Below are 14,218 nucleotides of genomic sequence, written 5' to 3' on the forward strand. Positions count from 1 at the left end.
AGGATAGAAGTCAGGCTAATGGGCCTGTAGTTAGCCGGATCCACTCTCCTCCCTTTCTTGAAGATCGGCACCACATTGGTCTTCTTCCAGTCTTCAGGCACTACACCAAAGCGCCAGGAGTTTTCTATGATTTCATAGAATCATAGAAAATTAGGGTTGGAAGGGACCTTAGGAGGTCTAGTCCAACCCCCTGCTCAAATCAGGACCATCCCCAACTAGATCATCCCAGCCAAAACTTTGTCTAGCCAGGTCTTAAAAACCTCCAAGGATGGAGAGTCCACAGCCTCTCTGGGTAACCTGTTCCAGTGTTTTATTACCATCCTCGTGAGAGAGTTTTTCTTAATATCTAACCTAAACTTCCCTTGCTGCCACTTGAGACCACTGCTCCTTGTTCTGTCATCACTGAGAACAGTTTAGCTCCATCTTCTTTCAAACTTCCCTTCAGATAGGTGAAGACTACTGTTAACTTCTCTGTGTCTACACTTCTCTAAACTAAATAAGTCCAGTTCCCTCAGCGTTTCCTTAAGTCATGTCCCCCAGCTCTCTCACCATTTTTGTTGCCTTCCGCTGGACTTTCCAATTTGTCCACATCCTTCCTGTAGTGGGGGGCCCAAAACAGAACACAGTACTGCAGATGTGGCCTCACCAGTGTTGAATAGAAGGGAATAATCACTTCCCTTGACGTGCTGGCAATAATCCTACCGATGCAGCCCAGTATGCCGTTAGCCTTTTTTGCAACAAGGGCCCGCTTTTGGCTGATACTCAGCTTATTGTCCACTATAAACCCCAGAGCTGCTGCCCAGCCAGTCAGCTTCCAGCCTGTCCCGGAGCATGGGATTGTTACATCCTAAGTGCAGGACTTTGCACTTGTCCTTGCTGAACCTCCATGAGATTCCTTTTGGCCCAATCTTCCAATTTATCTAGGTCACTCTGAATTTAGCCCTACCCTCCAGCATATCTACTACTCCCTCCAGCTTGGTGTCATCTGCAATCTTGCTGTGCACTCTGTGTCGTCTTCCAGGTTGTTGATGAAGACATTGAACAAAACTGGCCCCAGGACCAACCCCTGGGTTACTTCACTTGGTACTGGTTGCCAACTAGACATTGAGCCGTTTATTACTACCCCCTGAGCCCGATACTCCAGCCAGTTTTCTATCCACCTTGTAGTCTCTTAACGCAGTCCGTACTTTCTTAGCTTCCCTGTGAGAATGTTGTGGGAGACTGTGTCAAAAGTCTTGCTAAAATCAGGGTATACCACAATCACTTCATCCTTGCGGTTTCCCTGCATCCACAGAGCCAGTCATCTCATAGAAGGCATTCAGGTTGGTCAGGCATGACTTGCCTTTGGCGAATCTATGCTGACTGTTCCTAATCATCATCTTCTTCTCCAAGTGCTTAGAAATGGATTCCTTGAGGATTTGCTTCATGATTTTTCTAGGCACTGAGGTGAAGCTGAGTGGTCTGTAGTTCCTTAGATCCTCCCTTTTCCCTTTCTTAAATATGGGCACTATGTTTGCCCTTTTCCAATCATCTGGGACCTCTCCTGATCACCATGAGTTTTCAAAGATGATGGCCAGTGGCTCTGCAGTCCCATCAGCCAACCCCTTCAGCACCCTTGGGTGCATCCCATCTGGCCTCATGGACTTGTCTATGTCCAGCTTTCCTAAACAGCCACTAACCTCTTCTTTTGCCATTGTGCTGCCAGGTGCAGTAGTCTGGGAGCTGACCTTGCCTCAGTGAATACTGAGGTGAAGAAGGCATTGAGCCCTTCAGCCTTTTCTGCATCCTCTGTTACTAGGTTGCCTCCCCCATTCAGTAAGAGACCTGCAGTATCCCCCATTTTGCTTTTTCTACTGACATCCTTGTAGAAATCCTTTTTGTTACCATTCACATCCCTTGCCAGCTGCAACTCCAGTTGCTCTTTGGCTGTCCTGACTTCATCCCTGCATGCCCAAGCAGTGCTCTTATACTCGTCCCAAATTATTTGTTCAGGTTTCCACTTCTTATAAGCTTCCTTTTTTTGATTTAGTTTACTGAAGAGTTCCCTGCTCAGCCAAGCTGGTCTTCTGCCATACTTGCCAGTCTTCCTGTGCATAGGGATGGTTTGTTTGTTACACTCTCAGTAAGGCTTCTTTAAAAGTACAGCTAGTTCTCCTGGACTCCTCTCCCCTTCTGTCTGGCTTCCCAGGGGATCCTGCCCATGAGTTCTGTGAGCGAGTCAAAGTCTGCTTTTCTGAAGTCCAGGATTCTTACCCTGCTGCTCTGCATCTTTCCTTTCCTCAGGATCCTGAACTCCATCATCTCGTGGTTGCTGCTGCCCAAGTTGCCGCCCACTACTACATTCCCCACCAATTCTTCCCTGTCTGTGAGCAGCAGGTCAAGAAGAGCATGGCCCCTAGTTGGCTGCTTCAGTACTTGTATCAGGAAATTGTCCCCAACACCATCGAAAAACTTCCTGGATTGTCTGTGCACTGTTGTATTGCCCTCCCACCAGATGTCAGGATGATTGGTGTCCCCCATGGAGGACTTGCAATTGGGAAACCTCCTCTAGCTGTTTGAAGAAAGCCTCATCCACCACTTCTTCCCGGTCTGGTGGTGTGTAGTAGACCCCCACTACAACATCACCCTTGTTGCTCTCCCCTCTGACCCTAAACCAGAGACTATTCTTCCTGCTCATTTCCCAGGCTCCGTGCATTTGTGTACAGGTACGTGATTTAACTAGTCGATTCCCCTGATTTCTCAGGAAGTAAGAGAGCACCTCCCTTGTGGCCCCCTCCTGCTTGCTCTCCCTTCTGGTCTCTCACTTCCTCACTTACTTTGGGGCTTCGGTCTCCATCTTTTCCACTTCACACACATTAGTCCAGTTACATTTTTACATCCAAGTCTGTTTGGATTTTGGATGTCATTTCTATTTATTTCCCTTCTAATTCTGTGTCTGCAAGTTTACATGCTGCAGGTAACCACAATGAAAATACCTCCTGACTGAAATGCACTAACATCTCTGCAAGTAATTTCTTTATTTTTTTTTCTTTTAAATTTGGTCTATAATTCAGTTGTGTATGTAATTTACACATGGACAGTTGATTTAAAAATCCTGGATGTATTGAAGTCACTGGAAGTTTTGTTTCTGAAATAAGAACAAGGCCCTTAATAGCCACACTGGTTTACGCTAAAGAAGGAGGAGCTGCAATATGAAGTGGGTTTTTTGAACAAATTTGTGTTAAAATGGTGTCCAGTGGGGGAGGCTTCCATGTTTATTGGTTCTAAATATGTTTTAGGTAAAGTATACTTTGCAAAAACATGAAGTTTGTATTGCTGCTACTATTGAAAACTTGACCTGAGATTTGGAAGTTTCAGGTTCTCTTTGGTTTGCTTCACTAACAATTCTGAGGGCTTCTGCAATTAAACTTTAGTTAAATTCTGCTAGTGGGAAAACCATCTCTCTGTTGGCTCTGCAAGAGTAAAAAGTGTAATAACATGCATTTGTATGCAGAATAAGCAGGTATGATTGTAGAGTAGATCTGTTGCATTAGGTAGTGGCATTTTCATATAGTCTGCATTAGATTAGAAAGATTAATTAGTAAAGATTAGATTACAGTTTTGCTGCTTAACTGTCATGACTGACCCTGACTTTGCTATTGTGATAGTTTAATATTAGCCTTGCAGTCCTTTTATTTCCTACAGTGCAAATATGGCCAGTCTTAAGTAGGATAGGCTTGAATGGACTGGAAGTAGAGGTATGTCTTCATTTTTTTAGGAAATAAGTCTGATCTGTGAGCAAGCTATGATAGAAATTTTGAAAACAATTCCTCATCGTCCTCTTCCCCTTGCTGTACCTCTCAGCAACTTCTACTCAGTTCTGTAGACATGTTCCAGCAAATGCCAGACTATTCATGAAGGACTATAAATCGTGTACACAATCCCTAGAGTAGACTAGAGCTCAGGGTTAGCTGCGTGAACTCGCAGTGTTATGGTTACGAGGGATTTAAGAGCATTATCTTTCCTGTGCAAACAGTACATAAAAGTTCTTCAGGGATTTTTCCATATTGCTCTGGTAGTTAAAGCAGATTACAGAATATAGTTTTAAAACTAAAAATAAGGACTTTTGTTTTTGTAATAAACGCAATTTCTAAATTGGGAATGTACCTTTATATACGGATTAAGCTAAAACCTCTTTAAAAAAAAAGTCCATTACAGGCAGCGATATAGTGCTTTCAGCATGTGTTATATTTTTTTGTCAGTGTATTTGTCTGCATATTGGCATTTAAAAAAATCCCCAGATGATATATCATCCTTTCAGAGAATAAATGAAAGTGTATCTACATTTGTTCAATCTATAAAACTAAAGGCAATGAGCCCAGCAGAATGATCTGTGGAGCATTTACTGGTTGTCCACGGGGAACAGGCTGGTTATGTAGTGCTGCCTCTCCTTGTTTCAGGTCTGGGGGGAAAACCCTCAAAAGACCATTTCCCTGATGTTATATATATTGGCAGCGTCTAGCTGTTATGGGAAAGTTACTGAGGTGGGGTGTGAATTGGATAGGAGATTACTAAACTCCCCCTTAAAAGAGGGAGATTTGTCAACATGATTGAACAGAAGGGGTCATATTTGTGAAATAAACTGGGTACTTCTGTCGTATCTTTTTCTCATTTATGGTATTTGGTAGTTGAAAGTGTGTTGTGTATTTAGATATGTGATGTGTATACTGTACAGTGCATGATTGTCACTTTTCAGTTACTCATGTCACCTTGATTCAAATCTCTGTATTGCATAGATAGTAGAAAAGCTGTTTATTTTAGAAATAGTTAGCAAGTTTAGTAAAACACTGGAACTGTTTTGTTGTAGCCTTCTGCCTATTCAGCCAGGTGCCTTGTCTAACTTAAATACACACTAAGGGAGTGAAAATTTAATTTAAGAATAATGAACTATATCTAGGGACCTTCCCAGATGCAAGGCATAAATAGAAGCAAGTACTCCATCTGTTGGCTTTAGAAAGCCGAACATGTTTTTCCCCCACGTTTCACTCGAATGGTATAAATCTCCCATTTCCAGCCCTGCAGGGTAACAAGGTATTTGATCTGAAACCCGTCTCTGATGTAAGAGAGAATGGTCCATGTGTAACAGTTTGAGCTTTTGTAATTTTGGAGGCAAATTAGCCAAGAAAGAAGAAGCGTGCAAGTTGGGTTCAATCAACTGCCATTTTATTTTACATCGTTCACACAGTATTAGAATAATTGTGGGGGAGATGGATTAATGGAAAGAATGAACATGAGGCAGTTAAACATGATAAATACAGTTAGTCACAATGATAACATCTCCACATCTTCTGTGTATTCTCAATCTATCAAACCTAAAATGGACATGTTGGGTATTCATTCTCTAGACACTTTTTATTATTTGTGCTGGGGTGTAACTATGCCTAGAATCTGACAAAATATAGCTACATAGTAGTGTTCTTACACTTAGCTATATATTATCATAATGTGCTAACACCTAACCACAGCTACGAACAAGAATAAATTAAAGGGAAATAATATTGTGTACTCGCTTTTAATATGTGACAGAAGAGAAGCAGCTGTACCATGACAAATTGTTCTCACTTGCTTCCTCTGTCCACTTTGCTTCCTGTGTCCTAGACAGACAGGATGAATTTGTGAGGTATAACACACAGTGCTGGAGAGTAGAACAAACTGTTTATTTTCCATGGTTTGTGATGATGCATAATAGACCTATGTTTGCTTCTTTTGGTTTTATTTCAGAAGTTTCCATTTATGCCTTGTTTGGGAAGCAGAACTCTAGTATATTTAAATACTTTGTCCTCCTGGTTAAGTTTCTGCTGTATATAGGAACAAATCCGGCAACCCAAAACTCAGAACAAGGAGTCCTTACTCACATAGATAATTTCATTAACTATGTGGAAAAACTATTTGTTTGTTTTATACTGTATTTGCTAAGACTTCTCATTTGAGTAGAGGCTATTATGGTATGAGAGAGGCTAAAGGTATAGGTACCTATTTAATGAAGATAATAGAATGTCTCTGCTCATTAATACATTTCAGATCTGTCATGCCTGAAAATGAGTGTGCAAAATTTGTGCATAAACGCGTAAGTAGAACCAGTTTACAACAGAGGATAAACACTATCTGGTTCAAACCAAGCCAGAGACATCCTATCCTAAGAAGCTCATCCGCAAAGACCAAATGTTTGGTATTTTCTGGGATACAATATATAGTACATCTGAATTAAACATTCATAACTTTATGCTTCCACAAAAATAAGCTTATGGTCACTGTTGCGTGTGTGTGTTCCCCACCCCCCCACCTCGCCATTACCCCATCCATCAAAAAAAGGTTCAAGCAGCATGTACTTGAGACATCTTTACACTAAAATGGACCTTTCTGTGGCTTAAAGAGGGGTGTGTGTGTGTGTGTGTGTGTGTGTGTGTGTGTGTGTGTGTGTGCCTGGCAGCCCTTTTTGGCTGTATCTTTCTGTAGTTTAGTAAGACTTTTTTGTCAGGGGTCAATGTGGAGAGCAGGAAAGAAAGATTATGATAACAGGAGGAAACAGGAAGAATCATGCTCTCATTTTCAATCTGTTTTTTATATTTGTTTTAATGTAAAACATTGTTTCAATTAAATGCTGACCTGTGTAATGGTGTGTGCTCACACATGCTTTAATGAATTCAGTCTTTGTTTGGAGAGCCGTGACCTTTTTATCCCTGTTCTCGATCATAGCTGCTGCATTTCAAACCCAGTACTGATCAATGAAACTTCACTTAGATATGCTTACTAGCACTGGTGGCAGGAGTACATAGGACCCATGTTCCTATTTGCCCTTTTTAAGGTTATATTTTCATAAAGGAAAAAGAAGACACGTTTTATTTTTGCAAATAAAAAGGTAGACATGATAGATGAAAAAAATCATCAAATAGACTTTTGGTTAAATTTGTACCTGATAGAAAGAATGTTTGAAATTGAAGAGCAGAGATCTTTATCATTTATTTGCTTTCCCCAAAGACATAACTTCCCTAGTAAATATGTAATCTTTTATTTTAAATTGTGCATGCCTTATGAATTAACTTCATAAATACCTTTAACCTAAGGCAAAATGTGGATTGAATTGCTGTCCTGTTGCTGAAGCTATCTTTTTTTTGTAAATGACTTGCTGGGGGAAATAGGAAAGAACCACGGTGTTCAAGAGAGTTAAATTTTTCACTTCTCCTGTGACTAGCATTGCAGTGTCCCATTTGGTATAAAGAAGTGTTTTTATTTATATATCCTGTTGTTTCTGAATGTTTCACACTGGGGGAAACCTGAATTACAGACATTTTCTTTTTATTGTATTAAAGATCTTGTGCATTGAGTGCAGGTGCTCATGCTTCTGTAGTAATTGATGGTGTAAGGAGACTCTCCAGCTGTACTGATACACAGGGGAGATATTATATCTCTTCACACATTTTATGTATTGTAGGAAATGTAGGATTCCTGTAATTGTCCCAGATTTTCCGTGTCAAAGTTTGTAAGTGCCTCAGTGGAAAGAAGAATCTTCTGATTTATTTAAAAATAGCTTATCCCTTGTCTTTATTGTTTTTCTTTAGCATAGATTGACATACTTTGTTTTGTTAAAATGAATCAGCTTGATTAATCAGTCAAATTAACTTGTTAAAATTATAAAATATATGTCTTTTGGTGGCTCATCGGTAATGATACCATAGTACCTACCTATATGTTTTGTAGAGCAAAATAGGTTAAATTTTGCCCAACAAAAGTCAATCTTTTTCATATTATAATGTTTTTTAAATACGAGGGTAGTGGAAATAAACAAAGGAAGAAAACAAATCGATAGACAAATCTTGAAAGACAAATTAAATGCAGGAAAATCTCTGGGGCTTTTGCATAGCATACTCTGAGTTCTCACTCCCCAAACAAGGCTTTAGTGCAGTCTCTTTCTCTGTGGAACTGGTGAGATATCACTTAATAGCTCAGTACTCATGAGTTTAGTTCTGGGTACCTCCATATCCATAGAGGGAAAAGATAAAACTTCTGAGGTATTTATTTGTATGGAAAGACTATGTGCATTTCATGTGATTTGAGTAAACAGAGGAGAAAGGGAGTTGTGACTGTTAAGTGTCTGTAAGATGTGGACATTGAAAAGATAAAAAAAAAAACATGCACAGAGTTACTTAAGATATATATAAAAAATATGGGAAAAGTTTTATTTAGCACACAATGAAAAAAACTCCTAGCTGTGAATTGTGTTCCAATGAAAAGAACAGAAATTTCATCACTTAAATCATTTTGGAATACTAGAAAATAAACCAGTAGGATGCAAGCCTGTACTGATGGGGGAACAGATGAGGTAGCCCATCTTGAATAAACTGGTTATTCCTGTATATCAGTTAGACATTTGTATTTTTTTCTCTTAAAAAGAGACTTCGAAAATTATCCAAACCCTTTTTGTTCTATTTTTTGTGGGCACCATGGCTATTTTTATCCATCCTTGGGACCAAATCTAGTATATATTCTACAGGTAACCATAAGTTCCTCTTTCCTCTTCTCTTTCATTGGAAAAATCCATTGTGGTCATGGACCTAGTTAGAGCCTAACGTTATGGTGATCTTTTTGAAGCTTACTTCCTTTCCAGTGCTTTAGTCTGTGCAGATGTGTGTGTATATTGTCTTTGTGGGAAACAGGATGAAATCTATGCATGTTTGATTTTTTTTTTTTTTAATAGGTTTATATGCCTTGCGGAGAGCACTGGGAAAACAAACTAACCTATTAGACAGTGAGGTGGCTGGGTCAGTGATGATTACTTTCAATGACTTCCTGCAGGGGATGAATGATGTCAGGCCCAGCGCCATGAGGGAGGTGGCTGTCGATGTACCAAAAGTAAGTAATTTTCTACAATACAGTAGAAGCATGGTTAAAGATAAACTCAGGAAGGTCATACTTAGACTTTGAAAAACCTTATCCACAAAGGTTCATATTAGAAAAAAGTAGGCTTAAGTTTCCAATAAATGTTATTTACCAGGTTCTTTTTTTTTAAACATTTTGAGTTATATTGCTGGCATTGCCATTGAGGGTAACCAGGTGACGCTCCAAGAGGACCTCTCATTAACTGTGTTCCACATCCACAGTCTCCAAATAGATTAAGGCAGGGCTATCCAGTGGACTACAGGCTCATGGATGCACCACACCACATTGCATTGTGTGCCTTTTTCCCCATGCCACTGCAACAGCCTTTGTGTGGATGCTTCTCCTGCAGGTGCTGCATCACATGCTCATGCAGATGACCCATTGCTGTGCAGTGCCATGCCTCACCCTGACCATCCTGTGCTGTGCTGTATTGTGCCACACTACCCCCTGCGGTGTAGAAAACCCGGAAGCCAGCATAGGGAGGGTGAACTGAAGAGTTGTGGCCAGGCAGGAGCTCAGGGGCTGCAAACTAAAACCCCTTACAGGCTGCATGCAGCCTGTGTGTTGCCAGTTCTGCAGTGTTGGGTTAAAGAATTAAAAGTTTTAACATACAGGTTTAGAGTGTACATTTCACCTATTTGCACTGCAGCAACAAATTCAATTGAAAACAAAGTGTTGGCTTTGCTACCGGGGTTTATGGAAATATGGGAATGGAAAGGTGTTCCTGTTTTGCTTAGAAAATAGCTGATAAATTGTCTGGTTAAACAAAACTGGAATCACTGAAAGGAAGTGGACACAATTTACATGTTGTTGCATTAAGTGAGATGACATGGCTTTGAGGGCAGAGTGGGACCTCACCTGAGTCTTTGCTGGTCAGCAGCAATCTCTTCAGAGGTCTGTTCTTCTCAGTGCTTGAGTGCTACTGTGCAGTGTGCGTGTTCACTTGAAAAATATGAAATGAGAAAATAATGGCCCAGTTACATTTTGGATTGCCACCTTCTGTTACATTCTTTCACTGCATTCTTGTTTAGTTTACTTCAAAACATTTTAGGCTTGTGGTTTTGATGCAGGGGAGCCATCTCAGCCTTGGAACATAGTAATCATTTATTTAAATATCAGTATTAGAGTAGTGCCACAATGGATTGCCATTTGGAACCCTGTTGCATTTCGTGTTGTACAAATATAGAAAAGAAATGGTCTTTTTCCCAAAGGTCTTGTTGTCTGCCTCCAATAATCATGTAACTTAATCTTGTGTTGTTCTAATGGTCCCTGCATTATTGATACAAACTAAGTATGCCTCCTAAAATAAAAAAGCCAAATAAACTGTTTAGTAACAGAAGAATTTGTAGCTATTACCATATTTACCCAAAGCCAAGATGAGTTAAAATTTAAAATGACCCACCCCTGATAATTTAGATTACGTATATGGAACATTTATAAATTTGTTCTAACTTTCTCTATATAGAATCTAGTTATCTTAAATTAGGTTGTCTTAAATTTGTCCCCCTTCACCCCTGCAGCAGGAAAAGCAGCAGGGGGAAAAGGAAAAGCAGCTTCCTCTCTTCCCCCGCCCTCCCATCGTTTGTCTCCCCCCTGCAGCTTGATTCCTCCCCTCAGTGCCTCTGCCGCCCTCCTCCCTCCCCCCAAATTGGTAATTTGGCCTACAATCCTGTGCAAGGATATCAGTCACTTATACCCTACCACACTGCTTTTTGGGATCATAACACCTGTATTTTGAGCATCCCTTTGGAAGCCTCTGGAATTGTTTCCTTGTCACAAGAAATGACACCTATATTACATTCTAATTGCTGTGATTAGTTTTTCCATCTTTTTTTTTATCAGTAGTATATTTAAGTTCATGAACTTGGGCCATGTTTCCATGTAGGACTATTAGTTGGCTGTAAGCCATGATGCACTGGCATAAGTTACTTGTGTGCTCTGAAGTAGTTTACACCCACAAAAAGTGCTTCTGTTACTGTTTTTGTTCATATCAATTTTAAAAATGATACTTTTAAAATAATAAAACACACCAAATTAGTTTCCTGAGAAGTGGTATAATCCAACAGTTGGATTTCACAAATTTAAATTTTGTTTTCTGGCTCATATATTGTGAGTATACAACAGTGTCTCTAGTCTGGAGTGATTAGTTTTTAGCTTCTTTCATCTTTTTATTTTCAAAAGAAGATCCCCTCACCCCTAGTACAAAAAAAAGGAAAGAAAAAACGGAAAGGGAAGAAAAGAAAAGAAAAAAGCAGGTATCTGAGTAAGCAGGCAATCGCATGTATTACTTTTAGTAAATCGGGGATTAAATTCCTTTGTTGAACGTGTTTTGTGTCTGACATTTAATTCTGTTTGTCGACTAAGAATAAATTAAAGCATAAAATAAATGATCAGCCATGGGAAATTTTTGAATTAGGGTGCAAAAGCTCAGATAGAAATACTGTTAATACAGTATTAAGTGTTCATTTTATTTTTAAGACATATTACTGAAGTGTGTGCCCCTCCAGAGAATGCATTTTTGAGCTGTGTTGTTGATTAGCAGGAAAACCAAAAGCTTACAGCTTTAAGTTGAAGTTGCTTTCATGATGTTAACTCACTGTTTTTCAGTGGGAAGTTTCATTTAAAACAGTCCTTTGCAAATCAGATTAGGAGAGAGATAGCAAAGAAAGTATAAATTAACCAATGGATCATGCATAAAGGCAATTGTTAGATGGGATTTTCTTGTGCTGTTTTTGTATCCATGCCATTCCATCCCTGCCAGGTTTATTTTCCTAAAAGTGTGACAATGTCTTCATATCAGTGAAAATAAAAAATGCTTTTTGTATAATGTACTCTTCAGCAGCAGATTACTGTTCTAAACATGTTCCCAACCTCTGCTCTGATGACCCAGGCATTGCTGTGGGCTGCTGATTTTTCAATAACGATAATATTGCTAGGGGTGCACCAGTAAAGATTTTGGCCAATACTGATGGCCTATTATTAACCAGCCATACTGGCTGATACCGATTTGATAGCTGATATTCAGCCTGGCAGCTTGGAGAGCAGCGTCTGACCAGCAAGTCTGGCGGGGGAGAAAGGGGCATGGGGGAGCAGATCGAGGCCCCCACTGTGAGGGATGGAGTGGGGTTGGGGCCGGACACGGGATGGAGCTGCAGATGGTTTAACTGGGGGAGGGGAGGAGAGGTGGCTACCCACCACTGTGCAGACACCTGGGGGAGGCACAAGGGGCATGTGCCCCCCCAGACTTGTGTGTAGGGTGAGGGCAGGCTGTCTTCTGAGGACTCAGGACCAGGGGCTATTTGGGCCTCTTCCTGGTGGAGCCTGGGCTGGGGCTGTGCTTGGGGTGGGGTGGGCAGTGGTGGTGTTGGGAGTGGGGGTTAAGAGCAATTTTGGAGTGGCTGTAGCCTCTCCATCTCAGTGCTGCCACCCAGTCTAGCCCCCTTGTTGGGAAAAGGCTGGTGTACTCTCTGGCCCTGAGCTCGCAGCAGGCAGCCCACCCTTGCCCCGCTCACTAATTCTGGGGGCACATGCCTCCTGTGCCCAGCGTTCCCTCTGAGCTGCATGGCCACACAGGCACTTCTGGCAATGCGGCATGAGTGCGCCTGCATGGCCATGCATGCTGCACAGTTTAGAGGGAACACTGCCTATGCCTCCCTCGGGGTTTGCGCAGTGGTAAGGAGCTGCCCCCCTTTCTACCTCCCTGCACCTTCCAGGTGAGCTGCCCGTGGTTCTGTCCCACCCCACCCTGCCTGGCTGGGCAGCCCAGTCCCTGCCCCATTCCCTGTCTCACCATGGGGGCCTCAATCTGCTCCCCCCCCACGCCCCTTTCCCCCTACAGACTTATTGGCTGGACTTATTGGTCTCCAACCTGCCCAACTGCATTCTTGTTTACGTGCATGTTGTGGTTGTGCACATGCAAATGACATTTGTCGGTTCCATTTTTGGTTATGCCAGCCAAAAAAAGGCCAATTTTGATATTGTCAGTTTTCCTTTTATCGGTGCTGATATGAACCAATATATTGGTGCTCCTCTAAATATTGCAGTAACCCTCCTCTGCAATATTTGAATAATCAGAAAACAGTTTTATGTACTATTTTACTATTAAGTTGCTACAGTTTTATGTACTGTTTTCATGTTATGTAAACCATATTGTTGATGGGGAAACAGCCAACACTATGTGAATTTGGGAAGGTAGTCGAAGGAGATTGAGGTTCTTTGGACAAAAGCTGGAAAGGGTTTTCCAATCTCAGAGGGAACAATAGCCATGTACGAATGTTCATTTCTAGTGGTAGAAAATCTCCTTCATTAGAAATTATTCCTGAACAGGGAGCACTACCAATATCAGTCTGTAGCTGCCCCCTCTTCCCTGTTCTTTGCACCTTCCTAAGACCGCAGTGCCTGTGAAACCTAGACCATTTACCAGCATCATGCCAAAAAATTAACCACTTCCACTTGTACTGCCTGCGAAAGATACTAAAGATCAATTGACAAGACAAGATTCCAGATGCCAAGGTGCTTGGAAGATCAACTCTCCCCAGTATTCACACCCCACTGAAACTGCCACAGCTAAGATGGGCCAGCCACCTCTCAAGAATGCCTGAGACTTGTCTGCCAAAGAATATCTTCTATGGCAAACTGTCAAATGGAGTATGCTTTTGCGGCACACCAAAGAAGTGATACAAGGTCACCCTAAAGGTGTCCCTAAAGAGTTTTGGCATCAACAAAGAGTTGTGGGAGCAAATCGCTTGCGACCAGCCATCCTGGAGGTCCCAAATCCAGAACAGAACATTGGTCTTTGAGCAGAAGCAATGAAAAAAACATGCAGCCAGGAAAACAAAAACCTCCCATATCCAGTCCTCATTGCTCTCCTGCCCCAGCTACAGCAGGTTGTTCAGAGCAAAGATTGGACTTGTAAGTCACCTACATACTCACGTGACCTAGCCTCCACCCCCTCTTCATTCTCTTCTCTTTCTCCTTTTCCTTCTTTCTCCTTTTCTCTTTTCTCCTTCTTTCCCACTTCTTTTCTCTTTTTTTCCCTCTCATCCCCCTGCTGAATGCAATCATCTTTGCTCATGAAAGATGAAGTATATATAAGACCCAGGTGATCCTGATCTGAGAAAATAATGGGCTGCTTCAATTCTCCCATTCCCAGGGCTTCCTGTCCTTTTTTCTGCTTGCCAGTAAAGTTTTTTTTTTTTTCGGGGGGGGGGACAAATCCAGTGAATCTCACTGGCTAAACAAACACCTGAACCCAGCGTTTGTTGAAATAGATTTCATAGACATTAGGGCTAGAGGGGACTTC

At 41.3% G+C, this 14,218-nt stretch overlaps 1 protein-coding gene across 4 annotated transcripts in view; it reads left to right on the top strand.

Annotated features, from left to right (window-relative positions):
* Window positions 1-14,218, top strand: part of SPATA5 (spermatogenesis associated 5) — a 325,571-nt gene that overhangs the window by 49,385 nt on the left and 261,968 nt on the right. For 3 of the 4 annotated variants that reach the window (XM_019534017.1, XM_019534018.1, XM_019534020.1), the window contains one exon: window positions 8,735-8,889. The exons of the other annotated variant lie outside the window; for it this stretch is intronic. In XM_019534017.1, coding sequence (XP_019389562.1) covers window positions 8,735-8,889 — 155 coding nt within the window. The remainder of the gene's footprint in view (window positions 1-8,734; window positions 8,890-14,218) is intronic. 4 annotated transcript variants of the gene reach the window in all.

This window comes from Crocodylus porosus, unplaced genomic scaffold (genome assembly GCF_001723895.1).
Source record: "Crocodylus porosus isolate Cpor-Errol unplaced genomic scaffold, CroPor_comp1, whole genome shotgun sequence".
In the NCBI taxonomy this organism is placed as follows: Eukaryota; Metazoa; Chordata; order Crocodylia; family Crocodylidae; genus Crocodylus; species Crocodylus porosus.